The sequence below is a fragment of the Manis javanica genome, chromosome 6 (assembly GCF_040802235.1).
Source record: "Manis javanica isolate MJ-LG chromosome 6, MJ_LKY, whole genome shotgun sequence".
Taxonomy (NCBI): Eukaryota; Metazoa; Chordata; class Mammalia; order Pholidota; family Manidae; genus Manis; species Manis javanica.
This window is the reverse complement of record NC_133161.1, coordinates 99,579,508-99,598,098: the sequence shown is the minus strand read 5'-3', so window position 1 is coordinate 99,598,098 and position 18,591 is coordinate 99,579,508. Positions and strand designations below refer to the sequence as shown.

Here is an 18,591-nt window from a genome sequence, read left to right as displayed (position 1 = left end):
GCCAAGTGGACTTCATGTGAAAGGGAAATAGGCCCCACTCCCTGCAGTCCGGAAGCAGGTTGGGACGTTGCTCAAAAGGTCTATTTCCAAATGTTGTTTCCACGTGTGGCCATCAAAAAGGATAGACAGAGAAGCACTTGGCAGTAGAGTTGAGGGCCTCTGAGAACCGTGAAGTAGGGTCACCACAGGTTGCAGGACCACGAGCTCAGTGAGGAATGCTACCCATTGAGAGGGAGGCTGGCAGTTTGCTGAGCGTAGCCTGACCCCTGGATCCACAGGCCAAGTGAATGTGTGTGTGAACGGTACTGATGGCTGTTGTTGCTCGTCATATAACATGATCTTGGCAATACATGATTGATACCCAGAAGTTGAGACACCCTTGAACTTCATTTCAGTTGTTCTACAAATTGAACCTTATTTGAGAGACATTTTATGAATTCTTTAATAAGCAAAACACACTTTATGATGATCTTAAATTAATACTGGAGATTTAGCAGAGTTCAAAGGAAGAGCTTTTCTTTTTTTTTCCTCTCCCAGAAATGGTTTCCTAAAACACTGGACTGTGTTCTGGGAATATGTTGTGGAAGTACCTCCCCTGCCATCCCTTAAGTGCAGACACAATAAAATCCAATAACTGGAGGAGAAAGTTCATCTCCTTTTAGAAACATATTCTGGCACCTCAAATAGGACCTTTCATGTCAGGAATTATGTGCAACAGTTCCTCAGGAAAGCAACTAAACAGCCATAAGGAAAAAACTCACTCAGTGGAAATTCAAATGCATAAAATTATACTGAGAATTATAGAATATATGCCAAACACCCAGAAGGAGAATGTGTCCAGCTTTTTTATCTGAAGTGTATACGTTTTAGAGGGTGTTTTGATTAAACAAACTAAATGCTCAGGGTGAGAATGACATACTCATAAAGGTTCCAAGAGAGACATTGTACAATATAAGCAATGTATTCATATCAAGCCTACTACTATGAAGATTTCCCATTTTCTCTACAAAAAGACTATGCAAACTGTACAATGTCTTATGAATGTACCCCAAAAGGCCCATATAAAGGCTGGTGGTTAATTACTGAAAGGTTAACGCAATAATCTGACATGACCTCAACCACCAATGGGTGCTGCAGGCATTTCAAACAACAGATGCCTTTTTATCGTCCACTGTAGTGTCATGATTCTGGGCTTTCTGAAAAGCAGCTCAGTCCCCAAAGGGCCAGATTCAATTCACTCATATGCCTGTGCCTGGCAGAAGTCACTAGTCAGCCATGTCAGTACCAAAGACCAAGCCAGATAGAGGCCCTAAGGAACAGGTGTCTGGGAAATGCATGAGCTGGGCACATGTTCATCACTGAAGAGGGGCTCTGGGAGGGCCCTGCTGCTGGGCCCTAGACGTCCGAGACCAAGGACACAACCACCTGCTGTAAATATGAATGTTTTGGATGGGTACAGATTAAAAAGTTAAAATATCCTTAGATGAAATGAATAGATTCCTTCTTGGTATTTTCACACTGAGCTGTAAATCTTCCCATGTGTTGTGTTGCAAAAGAAGAGAGATCTGGACAAACCTCAGCTGAGGGAGGGATTCTGAGCTGTCTACACAATGACTTAAGTTTTTTGTTGGTGAGATATGTTAACACTTTCTTCAGGGATTATATTGTGAAGACCGAGTGTTACCATTTCCATTGGGAATTGCACTGAAATACCTGTAAAGGGCCTTCATCCCCCAGGGTAATTCCAAGATGCAAGAGCCCTCATCTCAATAAACTTTGCCCGGTTCCCATCAAAGTCCCCAAATGGCAGAGTGCGCTTCCTGGGCTCACACACTTCAGCCTGATTGCATCCATTATGGACAGGTTTACCAGCAGACACAACACCTCTCAATCTACGCTTCCCAATTTCTCTCTCAATCAGGACCAACACTGATTTCTTTCCCAACTGAATGCGTTTCTCTTTCGTCTTCCTACTGTGGACTTTTCCTCTGTCTCTGTGCTGATTTCCTACCACTGAACAGCCCCACAACTTATTCTCAGTGATGCTTTGGGAAACATTTCTAACTCTGAGGGATAGTCCCAGCAGGCCTGGAAAACCCAGGCCCCTCTGAGCAGTCCCACGTGTCTACAGCTTTCTTTGTAGTACTGGGCCCAGCCTGCCTCTGGAAGAAGAATTTTAGTGCATGTATAGAAAAGCTCCTTGGCCACCAGGGAAAATAGTGATGTTTCCAGTTATCCTGGTGATGCGTGGGCTTAAAAATCGATTATCTTCTCATTTGCTTCAGATATGTTAGGTAAATTCTGGATTTAACAAAGAGCAGTCACCTGTCCACTATATTTCTGTACAGTCTAAAGGAAAATCATTCATTTTCTCTTTCAAGGGAATGTTTACATACAACTGTTTTCATTTCACAGTAACAAACACTGAGATTGGATCTGGTTCCTCCTGTACACACAAGTATAACAAAAAGATCTGTTACCTTTGCCACAGTTTTTGGTTCTGATGTATTCAAATTTGCGTCTTGACCAGGAATTCGGACTCCAAAAGACCAGCCTCCGAGCCTGATAACAGTAAATATGGTGTTAGTGCTTTAATCAATGAGCACCAGGACTCCCAACTAGTGGGCATTTCCTTGCTGATTAACTAGTCATAATGTCCTTAGAAGGGCAACCAGCTGAGCACCCATGCCCTGGAAAGTGGCCATGCAGGTGGGTCAGAGTACAGAAGGAAGAAGCCTGACTGGTAGGGAAGGTACCCAGGGGGGTCTTGCTCATTTAGAAGGTGTGGATAAGACCTGCTGCATTAGAAAGTGTGCCTCCTAGAACTTAACCGTCTTATGGGAAACTCCTACCATGGTCGTGATCACCAGCACTCTAATTATTTTAATCAGTGGTCATTTTCTCTACAAATAGCTTTCCCAAATGACTTAGTTAGCCATGCTCCTCCAGGCGGCTCCATTTTGCATTGTTCTGCCTTCCCTTAACTTCAACACAAACCCTGCCTCATTCAGGAAGGCATCCGGAGCACCCGAGCAGGAACAGAGTTCCTTCTCTTTGGGGATCTCCTGACACCCTACATTTTCAACGACTGCATCAACTGTCACTCTGGGCGTTAATTATCTATTTGCTCATCCTGTAGGCATCTCTGTGAGTTTTTCCAGGTGAGGATTATATCTCTGATCTCCATACCCCTGGCCTGTGGAGTATCCAACACTTATTAAGCTTCCAAAAATATTGAACATTGGGAATAAAGGCACATATTGAACTTTGCATCCCACGGTCTGGAGAAAAGGAAACTGAGGGACAAACTTCTGCCAAAGGGCTCTGACTCTCTGCAGAAACTAAGGCAAAGGACTCAGGATACTTTTCCACCTGCCTCCATTCATTCATTCAGTCAGTCAGTCTAGAATAAATTCATTACAGAGACACTGACTGCACACCAAACACTATCCTAAGTCCTGGGATACAAACTCCTGCCTTCAGAAAGCAGATTCTGGGAACTGTTTTGAAGACATGAAGAGGTGGCCCAAGAGGAGAGGCCGGCCAAGCACCCTGGGGTCTGGGGGCACCCAAGGAGGACGATGCTGCTGGGTGGCAAAGGTGAGGAGGGAAGGCAAGGAGGAAGGGGTGGGGCAGATCCCGGGCACCAAGTACAGACCACCAGACACTTTGGCATTGATGCATAGGGATGATATGCCCGCAATTAAAGCAAGGAGACGTACTTATTTAGAGTCAGCCCCTTAGCCTGAAGGAAACTCAGCACAAAAACAAAAGCTTTCCCAAAAATCACCTGAGAGGAACCTTAAGACACCAGTTGCACCAAGATTCCCATATCAAATGCTGCCCAGTAGAGGGAATTCTCAAAGGAGACCATCATTTCAACTTGCTGTTAATTCATCTGCCCTTATTCTTGAAGGCAGTAAAACTGCTTCTGTTTCCCCTGAGCAAATCCCAGTTGCTATGATTCCCCACAGAGCAAAAGGGTGAAACTCCGCATTAAAGGATCTCATTAAGGCTTGCTGCACTTTGAAGTTTCTGTGAGCATCAAGGTTAGAACTAGGCTTAGAACAAGGTTAGAACAAGGTTAAAAACTTTTGTGTTTTTAAAAACATTAGCATTTGAAACAACAGGCTTTCCAGAGTAACGTGAAGAACCACAGCCCCAGCAGGAATTCTGAACCCACCTTGGTTTTGCAAAGGGCAGCAGCAAATACTCCTCCAGGTGGAAGGCTGAGAGGTTCAGCAGAGTGTGGCCCAGGCGGTTGGTCAGGTAGGGAGCCAGGGCACTGCCATTGGGACATGCCTGTAATTGTTTTCAGAGAGATAAAATAGGAACTCATTTAAAATGCACAATCAGTTTTACTGATGTGACTTTAAACCAAATATGACTCTTCCTACCTTTCCTTTTCAAATAAATTATCTACAGCCCTTTAGATGTTCTGATTTCCAAATCTCTTTAATAAGAGTCACCTACATTTGAAAATCACACCAGAATTCCACTGTGACCTTGGCTATCAATTATATTTGGGAACTTCAGATCCTTTTCCGCATCTAAGTTTGGGCAGATGTGCAAGAACCAAACAGGGAAGACTGATTTCATGGGGGTGACCCTGAATGTGATGAACCTAAAAGAGAATCGGAGCCAACAAGTGGGGGGACGGGCCGCCGGAGAAGCCAGAGAAAGGCATGCGTCTCCTCCCCCAGCGCCTGAAGGAGTCACATATCCCTGCCGCCACACTTCCTTCAGGGCGCTGACAACCCCGCCCACCGAGGCTCTGCTCCGGGCTGCCCTGCCCTGCCCTGTCCGCCTGGCTTCCAGGGCTTTCTCACCATTTCCCAGAAGAGCTTAGGAAAGGTAATATGTTAAAACCTGTTAGGACACTGGAAATCATGCCTTGTCCAGACTTTTCACTTCGGCTTCGGAAGCTTGTTTGTTCATGTGCCAAATGGAAGTTAAACCAGCCTCACCCAACTCACGGTTTTTGTTAGATTTTGATGTACACAAAGAACTATAGCAAGGTGAGAGTGTTCTATGAATTCAAGACATGACTTTCAGTTTCTTGGTTGAAAGGCAGGGAAAGACACTAAAAGGAGGAAGAGCTGTTTTCAATCATTATGCAGCTGAGCTCCTCGTGCACAGATTGATGGCCCCACTTTTCAGCTTCCCTGCGTCCAGCCCCTCTCTCTGATCCACCTTAACACAACATCATGATGCAGCTTACTGAAGCACTGTATTCATTTAGATGACTCTCTTGCTGCAAAATCAAATTCTTATCAAGAAGTCAAGTCCACCGGCAAATGCCCAGAGGCTCTCTTTCTGACCATATCTGTTTAGTTCAGTTCTCCCGGAACACAGGCTGTGCAGGAAGCTGAGTAAGGGCACCAGAGGCACCAGCTCCTGACTGCCGGGCTCGGTGAAGGTGCCTCGGATGGCAAAGGCTTGCAGATGCAACGAAGGTAAGGATGTGGAGACGAGCAACTATCCTGGATCATCAGGGTGACCCTCATTCAGTCTCATGTCCTCCTGAGAGGGAGGCAGGGTGGTCATAGAGAGAGGGAAGCAGGCGGCATGAGCACAGAAGCCAAGGCAGAGGGAACCAGAGGCTGGAAGAGACAAGGGACAGACTCCCTTCCGGCACCTCCAGGGCAGCACCTTGATTCCATCCACCGATGCTGATTCAGAATTCAAAGGACAGTGGGAGGATTCATTTGCATTGCTTGAAGCCATGCAGTTTATGGCAGGAGGCCCTGGGAGCCCAGACAGCCTCCATTCCCTGTCTACACACTCACTGCTGATCACAGGGTTCTGGCCCTGTGGTTCTCCACAGAGAGGTAGGCCCTGCGATGCCCACTGGTTCTCCAGAGCCAGCTCGGTTAAATTCCCCCAGGGGCTCTCCGAAGGCATCTTGCAGAGTAGTGCTCCCCCTCAGAAGCAAAGTAACCTGGGAAACTTGCTGCAGGTCTGGAGGGGTCATAGTATATTTGCTAAATATACAAGAAAATAGACAAATTCTTATAGATCAGAACTTCTGGGTAACAGATGAATTTGAGCAGTGAGAAGCAGTTTGCCAGGTAACTGGGGCAACAGTCACTAAAGACCAGAGAACAGGACCTGGGGGGACCTTCCGCCCACCACATGCATCTCCTTCAAGCTGCCCTGCAGACCTGGGGACTTCATGAATTCCACCCACTCTCGCTTAAACCTCTCTGACACTTACTGTTTAGACACATACTTATCAAAGTGCACCCCAAAGAACACAGGTGCCACAGAAAAGAGGGATGCTTTAGTCAAACAATTTGTAGAAAATGCTACATCTTTTCCACCCTCCTCGACAGTTCAGATAATAGCATTCTAGAAGAGCCGTAGCAGAGACCTTCTAAACACGTCCAGCTTTCTCGGAAGCTTATGTTGTGCATGGAACTTTTTCACGTGAACCTTCTGTTTTGTTTCCTCCCTACATAGTACTGAAATCTTGTAGTTCAGGTAAGTTGGAGTGAAATTATTTATTCCTTCACTGCTTTGCCGCTGACACCTAACCCCCTTCCACTAGGTTGCAGGTAGCTTGTCACAAAAGGCACCAGGATAACAGAATGACTAAATCAAGGTCACAAAATAATAGCATAGAGACAAAAATTGGAGGTTTCATGAGTAAATGGAGCAAACAACACAGGAAAAAATAAATCAATAAATCTTGAACAAAGATCATTTGTCCCCTCAAAGGAGCACCAAATACAGCTCTGGGTTTATCCTGGACCATGTTCCTGGGTTTGACCCGGAGTATGTGGAGCCCCATCTGCACTTTGAGGTCAGCCACTGCCTGCAGGCTGTGTGGCTGCTGTCACCACATTCGAAACTCGTGCCTAAGAGAGGAAAGCAGACCTGCTCCATCCAAAGAAAATTCTCTGAAGTCATGACGCTATCAGGAGGAATGGATCCCATGGGCACCCACATAAGAGCCCTGTGAACGTTCTCTTCATGTGGCCATTTCCTTAACAGATCCTCGGTTCGCTCTGATGGAGGTCTTTTTGCTTTTCCTTTTTTTCCATCAACTGGGATTGCCACATTTGTATGTCGATTGGGGCTGAACATTCCACACCTTTTATTAATTGCCTTTCAAAATCTCTTTTAAGATAAGTTGCTATCAGTTGTCCAAATAAATTATGATTCATTCTCCTCCACAGACCAGATAGCTATAGCTTCTCTTTCATACCAGAATACCTACATCTACATATTTTTGTAGGAATCAACCATGACAGAAAAGAATGATGCTTAACTTTTAACATCTTGCTCTCAGAACTCAAATAAATATATGACAAAAGCTTTGAGGTCATCCTGCCTTAAAAAGCCCCGAAAGGCGACAAATGGGAGCACCATGGTGGAATCCGTACAACATCCACATTGCAAAAATGTACACTTTATGTAATGAAACTTTGCCAAGAACCAGCTAATCAAGTAAATCAGAAAGTCACAGAGGCTCACTGACTTAACAAAAATGAAGATTTTACAGATGGAGTGAACTCATTTTGTTACTTGAGGTTGAGACTTTAAAAAGATCAAAAACAGTATAAACCTACCAGGCAGCCACATGAGTCCTGGACTTCTTGGTGAGAAAAGGGATCTGTGTGCCAGCATGAAGAATTCTTCCTAACAAAACAAAAGAGAGAAGGGAATGATCTTTCAGATTACAAAGCTATTGTACTTCCACAAAAGAGAGTTCCATCAGACCAGAACACAGTTCACAAGATAATCATCTCCTGCTGTAGAAGGCAGAACTCTTAGATTTGTTTTCACAGCTCGAGCTGTTAATCTGATGACAATGTTTTATTACAATGACAATATTTCCATCCTATTAAATGATGCTTACTTGGGTGGCTGTACTGAAGGCACTAGGGCTCCCTGGGACTTCCATGGAGATGGGGGGGCTTGGCTCAAATCCTGATGCTCCTAGTCAGCTGCCAGTTCCTTTTCATGGCATGAGAGCAACTTAGGCATCATTTAAAGAAAATAATTACTAAATTCCCATTATGACAAAATGCTACAACAGGAACAGTTAGGAGGAGAACTTGCAGCCATGGTTCAAACCCTTTTCATTCCAGAACTTCCCTCTAGCTTGGTCCCTTGTAGGCTCTATACTTTGATTTTTTTTTCTTTTTTTTTTCACTTATGTTTGTAAACCAAACATTGATTTAGTAATGGTAATTATTCCTATTCACCCAAAAATTGGGAAAGAAGGGAGGAAGCAACACTTACTAAACTACAGGAACCCCACTAGGTATGTTTGCACATGTTCTTGCTCTGCCCACTTTTTAGAAGAGTAAGTGGAGGTCTGAGTGGTTCAGTAGCTCATCTGACAGTTTAGACTGGCCTGTCAAGCTCAGAGCCCATGATCTTTGCTCCACACAAGAACACAAAGGTGAAAAATGTCCAGTCCAATTAAAAGAAATCGCCGCTTCTATTAGCAGGTCAGCCATGTACAATTTCCACTGATTTTTTTTTAATCAAAAGTAATTTACAGATCCCCAATAATACAGTCTTGGTTATCTAGTTTATGGGGACTCCAGTTTGAGACTTTAAAGTAACAGTGGCCATACCACCTAAGGGAATAATGTGTTTAATCAGCTGCTGTAGCTTATAATCATGTTTTTAAAAAGGACTCCATGCACACTTCTTAAACTCAGCAGGGTGGGGCCCTCTCTACTGCTCCCAGGCCTTCCAGCTGCTGCCTCCACTGACTGTTAGCAAGCGATTACTGCTTAAAGAATTTCTCCAAACACTCAACCCTCTTTGTCTCTTCCAGACCCTCCCTTCTCCTCTTTGCTGGCTTTGTGGAGTACAATATGTGGCCTCTGGAGCTGCACAGTGACCAGCCACAGTATTAGGCAGAAGACAGACATAAGAGGGTGGATGGAGAATAAAGCCAGTGGAGCCCATTAAAGGGGACTCTGAGAGTTAACCAGATAAGGCTAGAGAGCCAGAAAGGGCTCACAGAGTTAATGAATTAATTAGCTGAACTTCAAAGGCCAGGAGTAACTTGGAATGTCTGGATATTCCTCAGATAAAGAAAAGTATCAGAGGAATCTATATCTTCATTGTACCAAGCAGATCCTGCCATTGTAAAATCAGCCTGCAAAAAAGGCCCAAACTTATTCTTTAACTTAATCTATATGCTGTTCTTCCACTTCTTCCAGCCCCTTAATTAAGTAACTTTGTAACCAGGACAGAAGATAGACCTCCAAAATGAACATAAACCTATCTAGATAAAGAATGCTGATTTCCAGACCAACACAGTCACCTACATAACCTTATTCTTAAGACAAAACTTCAAAAGAATTATAAACCACCTGTATACACCATGCCTTATGCTGACTCCTACCTAAAGAGCCCTATAAAACTCCAAACCCTAAATCCTAAACCCTTAAGTGCCGCTCCTCCCTCAGGTCACCTGCATTCCCCTTTATTCTAGTGTGCCACAAGTCTACACTCTGTCTCCGTTCTACTCCAGGTAAGTAAGGAGAAGCTGCTGAGAGCTCTGATTTGGGCCTGCAAGTTCCCATTGCCTGGGTGGCCCAGGCAGGACTGCAGCTGTACGACCATGCTCTTTAGTAGCCTGCCTGAAAATCTCCTTTCTTTGCCTCTGGGAAGTCCTCAGAACCTAATCTCTCTCCATCCAGTGCTTGGCAGCTCCCCCAAATCCTGCGGTGGTGGGGGCTTAAATCCCACACTGTGCATATTCCAGCAGACACTGGGCGCCAGGTGACCCAGTCTTTAGGAGTTGGCAGGGGATCTGCCCTATGCTGAGCAGAGTTTGGTGAGCTTCCCTTCCTCCCTCTGTTCTCCCTCGCTCTCTGCTGCCTGCAAGGCCGCTACCATTCCCTGCTATTCTCGCTTTGCTAAATTCCTTCCACATTTTTCTCTCTGACTTCCCCACATCTCTGAACCGAATTCTTTCCCAACAACAGTACTGCACACAGTTTGGATTTGGGAACCTCTGAGCCTCCCAGAACTTTTGTGTCCAAAGATCCGCTCTAAAGCTGAGTGAGCATTCAGACAAGCGACGAAGGAGAAACTGACGTGTGAGGAAGGCCCGTGTCCCCCTGCATGCTCTGGAGGGCACAGCAGCCGTGCTGGCATCCCACAGTAAGTGTACCGAGAGAGCATGCTGGGGTTCTTCCAGTTTGGAAGTGCTGATTAAACAGATCTCTTGATGGTCTGATGCGCACTTGAATCTCAGAAAGAGAGGGAGATGCCCGAAGGGACTACGTTTTCTGAGACACACACTTGCCTAAAAGAACAAAAGCCTTCACAGGGGCCACCAGTGGCTGCTCTTTCTAGAGAACAGGGAGCACATTGAGGCAGAAAGGGCAGAGAGAGGGTAAAAAACTTGCCCACACCACACAGCAAATACCTGGTAAAGCTGAGATGTGGGTTCAGGCAGCCTGGTCCCAGAATCTGGGTTCTCCACCCCTTTTCCATAATGCCTGATCTGCACACTCTATGCTTGTGATTCTTGACAGAAACTTCAGTCTTTATAGGCCCCTCTGAGAAATCTATCACCAGCCATGCCAGACTGCAAGGACCTGACCTCATGAGATGGGAACTCAGACCATCAATATGATTCCTCCTATTGCTGCGATCTAGCTGTGGAGATAAACCTTACGCATCTCCCCACTTGGCTTTTAAAGTTCAGTGGAAATACACGATTTGCTTGCTACCACTTTGTTTTCTATAAAGCATTAACAAAATAGATGGGGAAATGGCCATGTTACCTCAGCAGTAGTAGAGAAAATTGTCACCAGAGTGTCACCAAGTTCTGTGCCTTAAAAAATGGAACTAAACACAGCCATACCTCATGTTATTATGCCCTGTTTTATTGTAGTTTGCAATAAATTGCATTTTGTGTTTTTTACCAGTTGAAGGTAGTGGCAACCCTGAGTCTAACAAGTCTGTCAGCACTGTATTTCCAGCAGCATTCTCTCAGTGTGAGCCTCATTTTGGTAACTCTGGTTGATATTTGGTAACTCATGTTGATATTTCAAACATTTTCCATTATTACTGTATTTGTTACTGTGATCTGTGGTCAGTGATTATCACTAACTGAAAGCTCAGTGATGTTAGCATTTTTTAGCAATAATGTGTTTTTAATTAAGATATGTACATTGTTTCTTTTAGACAGAATGCCATTATGCACTTAGTAGAGTGCAGTATAGTGTAAACCTAACTTTTTGTGCACTGGGAAACCAAAAATTTTATTTGCTCACTTTATGGCAAACTTGCTTTGTTACAGTGGACTGGAGCAGAACTCACCAATATTGCCAGGCATGCCTATATTTCTATCTACAAGTCTGCTTCTAAAAGTTGGTATCTTCAGCACATTTTAAAGCGTACATCACACATCATTTACTATTATGAAAAACTTATACTTCAGGTCAGGTTTATACCACAGTGGATTTTTCTGGAACCCTTTACTGCCTTCTGTACGAGAGGGAAGTAAAAGTCAGAACTTCAACGTCAGACCCTCACATATGATGCTGAGTATCATCACAGAAAATCAATCAATAAGCAGAATCTAATCCACTATTTTAAAATGTTTCCTCTAATTAACAATCATGTGATTGCTAAAGTCTTCCAGGAGGACAAAAAGTGGCTATCCTTGAATTCAGTGATATTTTACATATATAGAGGGAAACTTAGATGTTTTAAGTCAAATCTTATGCTTCAACCTGGGACCTTAGCAAACCAAGTCTTGTGTGTGTGTAACATGGACAGAAATTATTAATGGTATAAAAGGCATGGTGATGAGCTGCAGGGCAAGCTGCCCTAAAATATCCTTCTGTGGCATATTGATGATTTTGAATTAAAGTAACATAAGCAGCAACCAGGGCCAGAAGGACACTTGGACACTGCTCTGTCTTCCTGGAAGCAGGAGACCACCCTCCCTGTGAAGGGCACCCTCCCTATACTAGAGGAAGGAGGTCCTCATCACCGAAGAAGGAATTCAAGGCCAGGAAGGCGGTGTGAACAAACCCTCGTACTTCTTGACTGATTTGGTGCCCCAGCCCAAACGTCTTGGCTTTGTCAGCTCTTCACAAATGTACAGTTTCTTGGTTTCTTTGTCTAAAAGGCATAAAAGCTGCCTGCTTCGGTCACTTCGCTGAGTCTCATATTTCTATGAACTCCAGTACGTACGAATGAACTTTGTTTTTCTCCTACTAATCTGTCTTTTGTCAGTTTAACTATCAGACCAGTCAAAGACCCTAGAAAGAAAGAAGAGAAAACTTTTCTGCCCCTACTGCAATACCTCTGTGTGAGGCCACCCAGACCCAGCCTTTTGCCATGCTGACCAAGAGAAAGGGTAGAAATGGTTACAAAATAGGAATGAGTCAGAGATAGGCTAGGTGGGTTTCACAAAGCAAAAGGAGAAAATCAAAATACAGATCCTGGAAGGGAGCAGGAAGGTTGAGGAGAAAAGCATTAAGGTGGTCTGCAGGTGGAGCTGGGGAAGGTGGCTCTGAGGGCTCACAGAGGAGGAGAGTGAATGTCCAAACAGAATTTTGATCATGTTCTGTTCTCTTTAGCACTGATCCTATGCTTCCCTCCCTAGAGATGGCCTTCTACCTGCCAACTCTGTTTCTTTGTTGCCCAACAATGTAGCTGGTGGGCTACATTCCAATTTCTCAAAGCAGATGCATCTTATATCCCGTGTGTTTCAGTAGGCAGGAGGGAAATAAAAGCATCACCATAGAAGCTTTTACTTAGTAACTTAAATTAGTTTTTTCAAGGGAAGACTAAAGTGAAGCAACATAATTAATGTTCTATTAATTCCTCCTTACGAGACCACTAATAGTATTCAGGCTCCAGTTAATTGCCGACATGACTAATGCATAAAATGTGCCACTGCAAATTAGAAATGCATATTGACAATATTGCATTATTGTCTGGCTTTTTATATTTATTACTTAAAAACATACACTCTAGTACTTATTACATCATTAAATTTTTTATCACTTTCGCCATTTGCTCTACTCAGAATTGTAAATTCCTGACACCAGGGCCATGTACTCTATCAATTCTGGTTCCTATAACAGCACTGTATTTATAGTAGACCCTCAATAAAAAACAATTGAGCAAAATAAGACAGAGAGACTTTTTCTGTGAAAAAAGTCATGATTTATCATGGTTTCTTAAAAAGTCATCTCTGTATTATCATTTTTAAATACTAGAAAAAAATCTTCAAAGTGATTTAACCTCAGAATGATATGACTGACTTTTTAAGTCCCTTTAATTATAATGATCATCGGTCTTTTGCTATCTACAAGTTTTCCCTAAAGGTAAATAACCATTAATACAAGTTTCATATATACCTGATACTTTATTCATTTTTAGCTTTGGGTTTAATAAACAATGCTATTAATTATTAATCAGTTTTTTTAATAATAATATAAAGCCAGTGTTGATCAGGGAAGGAAACAGGCAATCATGAAGCTTATTCCCGATCATTTTAGATGGCAACCCCGCTGAGGCACTCACCCACTCATTAGGTTAATGGTCATTTCACATAATGTAAATTTGCAACATGGAAAACCAGTTCATGGAGGGAGGTGGCCCCACCATCCTCACTTTTGCAGAAGCCATCTGATACTTACAGGTCTCGGTTTAATTCGGGGCAGAGCAGATCCTGATCGCCAAACTTTCGCAGAAGCACATGGGCAAGTTTGAAGTCTTCACTCTCGCTGCTGTTCATCATTAGACAAAGGAAACAGGTGGCCTGTTAGTGTTCACCCAACCGACAGACATCACAGGACAGTCTGACCTCGGAGTGTGCCTTGGTCAAACTGATCCGGGCAACTGTTCCTTGTCGTTCAGATAAAGCTAATCATTCCCTGTTTTTGTGGGAAAGCCAAACCAGCAATGGGATTAAGACATCTGTTAAAATCACAGTGTTGCTACCACACAGATATGCATTTTATATACCTGATCTGTGATGTGTTATTTTTCTCATCTCTTCACTTAGTATTATAATATTACCATCTTTGGCATTTCTGCATGGCTTTTAAAAATAAATTTTAAAGGTGGCATAACATTATACCATATTATTTAATATAACATATTAAAATATATAAAAATTATTCTCTTACTGTTGGAACTCTGGGTTGTTTTGAATAGTCATTCTATTACAGAGTCATGCAATAAAACTTCCTATATTTATGGGGGATTTGTTTGTTTCTATATGTGAACTATATTAAACAACATTTTCTTGGTAAGAAGTCCTCAGCACAGACTTTTATGTGCGCTCTAAATATACTTGGAAGTCTAGTACTTATTTTACTGGCACAAGTCTCAGAAGTCGATTAATAGTTCAAGCAGTGTTGCACAGAATAAGGCTACTAATACTGAAGTTCCCTACTGAAGACTCCATCAGCAGTAAGACACATTATTATCCTAGTTTGGGGGCAGGGTGGAAACAAGTTCTGTGTTCAATTTTATACACCAATTGTAAGAAACATCCTGACTTCAGAAAATGCACAGGAAAACATATTTTAAACCTATCTAAATTAGACTGATTGGGAATCAGCTCATTTTAATTAATTAAAATTCTGAATTTTAATATTTATGAAAGAATACAGATTTATTACTTTCTGGACCTTACATTGTATCATTTACAAAATGCTATTCAATAGACCTCATTGGGCACACTTACTCAAAAATAAAGAAAATTGATGTATTGTTGCATGATGGATTACTTACATATAAATGGTGGCCTCCAGTCTTTCTGGAAGGAAGCAGTACATGATTTTAAAAAAGTACATAAATGGTTTCTTTTAAAGAATTTACAACATTAGCTTAAGAAATGTAGGAAACCATAATGTCCCTCTGACTGGTAGCTCGGGCTTGGAGGGGCTGCTCCCTTTGAAGTGCATCCTACATCCCTGCTCCTGGTAGGAAACTCCACAACCACTGTGAAGTTCTCAGGTCTTTCTCTGCCTCCTCCCCTCTCTTGTTTCTGCCACGTGGCACTGACAACATCCACACTGGTGCTGAACCAGGGGCTTCCTGTCATGGAACTCACAGCCCACAAGGGAGTGGGCACAGGCTTGGGACAGTAGTTGGAACACAGTAAATTCTCAAATATAATTTGTTGAACAAACTGTGGTTTTACTGATGTGCTGAAATCATAGACCTTATCCTTCATCCACTATTTTACTTCTTTAAACTTGGTCTTCCCTGACCTCTTCCCTTTCAGAGAGGAATAATTTTAATGGAAAGGAAATTCTGACCCATTACACCAAAGTAGCTTTGTATATCTGCTGAGGACAACTGTGTTCAGAACACTTACTATACAGAAAGTTAGAATACCATCCCCACTATAGCATCCAAACCCAGAAAATGATGTATAGGAAACACCATCTTCCCCCATTGCATAAAATGCAAGAAAGATTTTTAAATATTCAGGTATTTTACAGCTGGCCTAATATGATTTCCTGTAGCCATGGCCAGAGTCAGGCCATGATGAAACTTGCTGAAATTTACAACCAAGTTATGTCTCAGAAGCAGGCAGTGTGACCTCTGTATAAGCAGCCTTCAAGCTTCTGACAAGTGAGAAAACACTTTTACAAGGAAAGAGACATATTTTCCACTAAAATGTTGCCCATAAAAAGAAAACATTATTTGTGGCATCTGTGGAAATACTCTGGATTGCTCTCTTTTGACCCATTTATCTAAGTATAAATAGGAAAGTTTAAAATATTATTTTCTGAAAAACAGTAACAATGCATAAAGTAGTTTGCCTGGAGTAATCACCAAGTGCAAGTTTAAAAGTTAAGGTCCACTTCTTACTACATTTTTGCTTAAATACAGAGGTCACTGTTTAAAAAACAAAGCTAAACTGTAAATTTTCCCTGCTGCCATAAGATTCAAAGACTTCTTCTGAAGTATTGTTTCTCAGTTGTCTTCAAACTCTCGGCTGTATTTAAAGTGCTGTTAGGAGCCCATGAGGAAGGCAGTTCTGGGAGGAGGGAAAGGAATCTTGCATGTGCATGGAAACGATCTGATCAATCATAGGAGACAAGCAACTGGCCATGGAGTAGACTCAAATCTGCAGATTTGACAGGGAAAAAAAGATCTTCACTTCAGGAACAAAGAAATCTTACAGGTTTGAGACAGAAAGCCTTTTGGTGAGGGAAAGAGACAGGGTGGCTGAGCTGAGGCAGATCCAACTTCATGCCTGGAAGCACAAGGTGATGGACAGCCACCCACCACCTCTGAAAAGGACAGTGCTTGGAGAGGCCGGCAGCAAACAGGACCCCTCACAGGGCAGGGCAGCAAGCACCTCCTTCGCTGACCCAGCCCAGTCCAGGGGCCCAGCACAAGCCTACTGGGAAGAAGGCTCACGGCTGCCAAGTGAATAGAACAGACACCCTGAAACAGACTGGGGACACTTCAGAGGACAGGAAACGTGTATCAGGAAAAAATGTGCTACATACTGGTACACCTGTACAAGCATTTCTTATATACCATGAACTGAACTGACATGTGTGGTTCTGGTTACATGTAGGTAGGCAACATGTAGACACATACACATAGACATACAGACATATATTTATATGTGTCCTTAAGTACAGGAACATGTCACCTCAGAGTTAAGTAAGGATTCTTAAACTAGAAGGGCATATGGCATGTGAAGGGGAGCAGAATGTCCCCCAAAATATGGCTCTTTGGCATAGGATTATGTTGAGCTGGTTATTTTTTAAGAAACAACAGCTACAGGAGAAATTCTGAAAACCACGTAGATGTCCCCCTTTTGTGAGGGAAATGTATACTGACACAGGCAATCTCCATTTGTGAGGGTGTCTGTCTCTCTGTACCAGGGAGGGGAGGAAGACTAACTTTCAGGGAGTGCTGAGCAGTGGAGAAGGCAGGAGCTTCAATCTACACAACCTGACCCGGGGTTAGGAGCTTTTCCCGGCCTCCCCCACCACTGACTCCACAGCCCCAACATCATCTTCTGTCTTTAGCTGAAGATGGATCCAGGTGGTGGCTGGTCCATCTCAGGAAGTTACCCAGTTTTCCTGGGTCCCTAGCCTTGTATACAGGAGGCATCCATGCTAATAAACTTCTACTTGTTTTTCTCCTATTAATCTGTTTTTTATTTCAGGGGCCTCAGCCAAGAACTTACACAGGGAAGGGAATAGTGCCCACTAGATAAGTGGAAAAAGAGGAATTGTTCAATAAATGAAATAGCGAAATTTGGTGATCCATGTGGGGAAAAAATTAATTTAAGTAACAGACATTAAAAGTACAAAATCTACTGCAGATGGTTTAAATATTAAAAGAAAAATTTAATGGTAGAAAATACGGCTTTAAAAATGTGAAAACTTTTTTGATCTTGGCATGGGAAAATATTTCCCTACCAAGACAAAAAAGGACTGAAATAAAAGCAGCTACTCTGTAGTCTGGAAATCAGCAAATATAAATAATAAACTCAAGGATATTTCAGTAAAATAAAAAGTGATTGATATCCAATGAAATAAGAATAGAATTAATTATCTATCCAAAACTTGTAGGCACTCTGCATTTGGCCATCAAAACATTTCTTTTAAGAAATAAAAGATAATGACACAAGGGTAGAAGATAACTCACAACACCCTTGTGAAAATTAGTGAGGGAAGCCTCATTGAAAGTGGAGCCGGAGACCTGCAGGGGGCGCTCTCCTGCGGGACCGGCTCCCGGCTGCCTGTGTAACGCACAGGGAGAAGCAAGGTCATTCTTAACAAGAGTGGCCACTTTTCACATGGGAATTTTCTCTCCTGCTGTGGGTGAAATTGCAATATTTCCAGAATCTCTCACCTGGCCTTAGTGCATCTCCGTATCAGTAGATGTTTCCAAGGGGTGGAGTGAAGTAGTCCATCTCCATATTAATAGGTAATTATAAAGGGGAGCAGAGCGAGGGCATATCTGGACCAGAGAGATTGAGTGGGGTCCCTTTTTTGCAGCTGGGTCATGAGAGACACAGGAAAGCAGAAGTGGACAACTTGTAAGCAATAAACGGGTTTCTCTCACTTTATTTTTCCCTTTGACTGATTTCAGTTTCAAAGGTAATTTTCCCCCGGGAGTTACACCTGCGTTTAAGTGAAAGCAGGAAGATCTCTCCCTCATCCAGCATCCAGGCAGTAGCCCCCACTTGCAGCCAGCGAGGAACCTCCCCAGCCTCAAACTCTTGTTCTCCAATGTACATTTGTTCAAATCCACCCTCCTCGAATTCCCTCCTAATACCTAACAAAGGCTGCCCTTCCCTTTGTCTCTCTGGACTTGCTATGGCTTGCCGTAGTTTTCATGTCCCAAATTGCAATTCTTCTGCTATTTCCAAATAAACTCATTTCGTTAGCAAAATAACTAGCTATTTTAAGGTTCACACACAACAGTAAAAAACAATTCGTATGACTATATAAATAAATAATGTATAATAAGGGACATAAAGAAAAGGCAGAAACATCCAAAATGTAAAAAAGTGGACAGGACACAAACAGGTATTTCACAGAAGAGAAAAAGCAAAACATCAACATATAAACAGACATCCACCCTCATTAGTGGCCA

The 18,591-nt window shown here is 42.8% G+C and overlaps 1 protein-coding gene across 1 annotated transcript in view; it reads right to left on the bottom strand.

The window, feature by feature from the left end:
• ABCA13 (ATP binding cassette subfamily A member 13) overlaps positions 1–18,591 on the bottom strand; it is a 361,430-nt gene that overhangs the window by 123,913 nt on the left and 218,926 nt on the right. Inside the window, exons 44-47 of the mRNA XM_073239122.1 lie at positions 13,644–13,733; positions 7,575–7,644; positions 4,184–4,302; positions 2,481–2,562 (exon numbers count right to left, since the gene is read on the bottom strand). Of these exons, the coding sequence (XP_073095223.1) occupies positions 2,481–2,562; positions 4,184–4,302; positions 7,575–7,644; positions 13,644–13,733 (361 nt within the window). The remainder of the gene's footprint in view (positions 1–2,480; positions 2,563–4,183; positions 4,303–7,574; positions 7,645–13,643; positions 13,734–18,591) is intronic.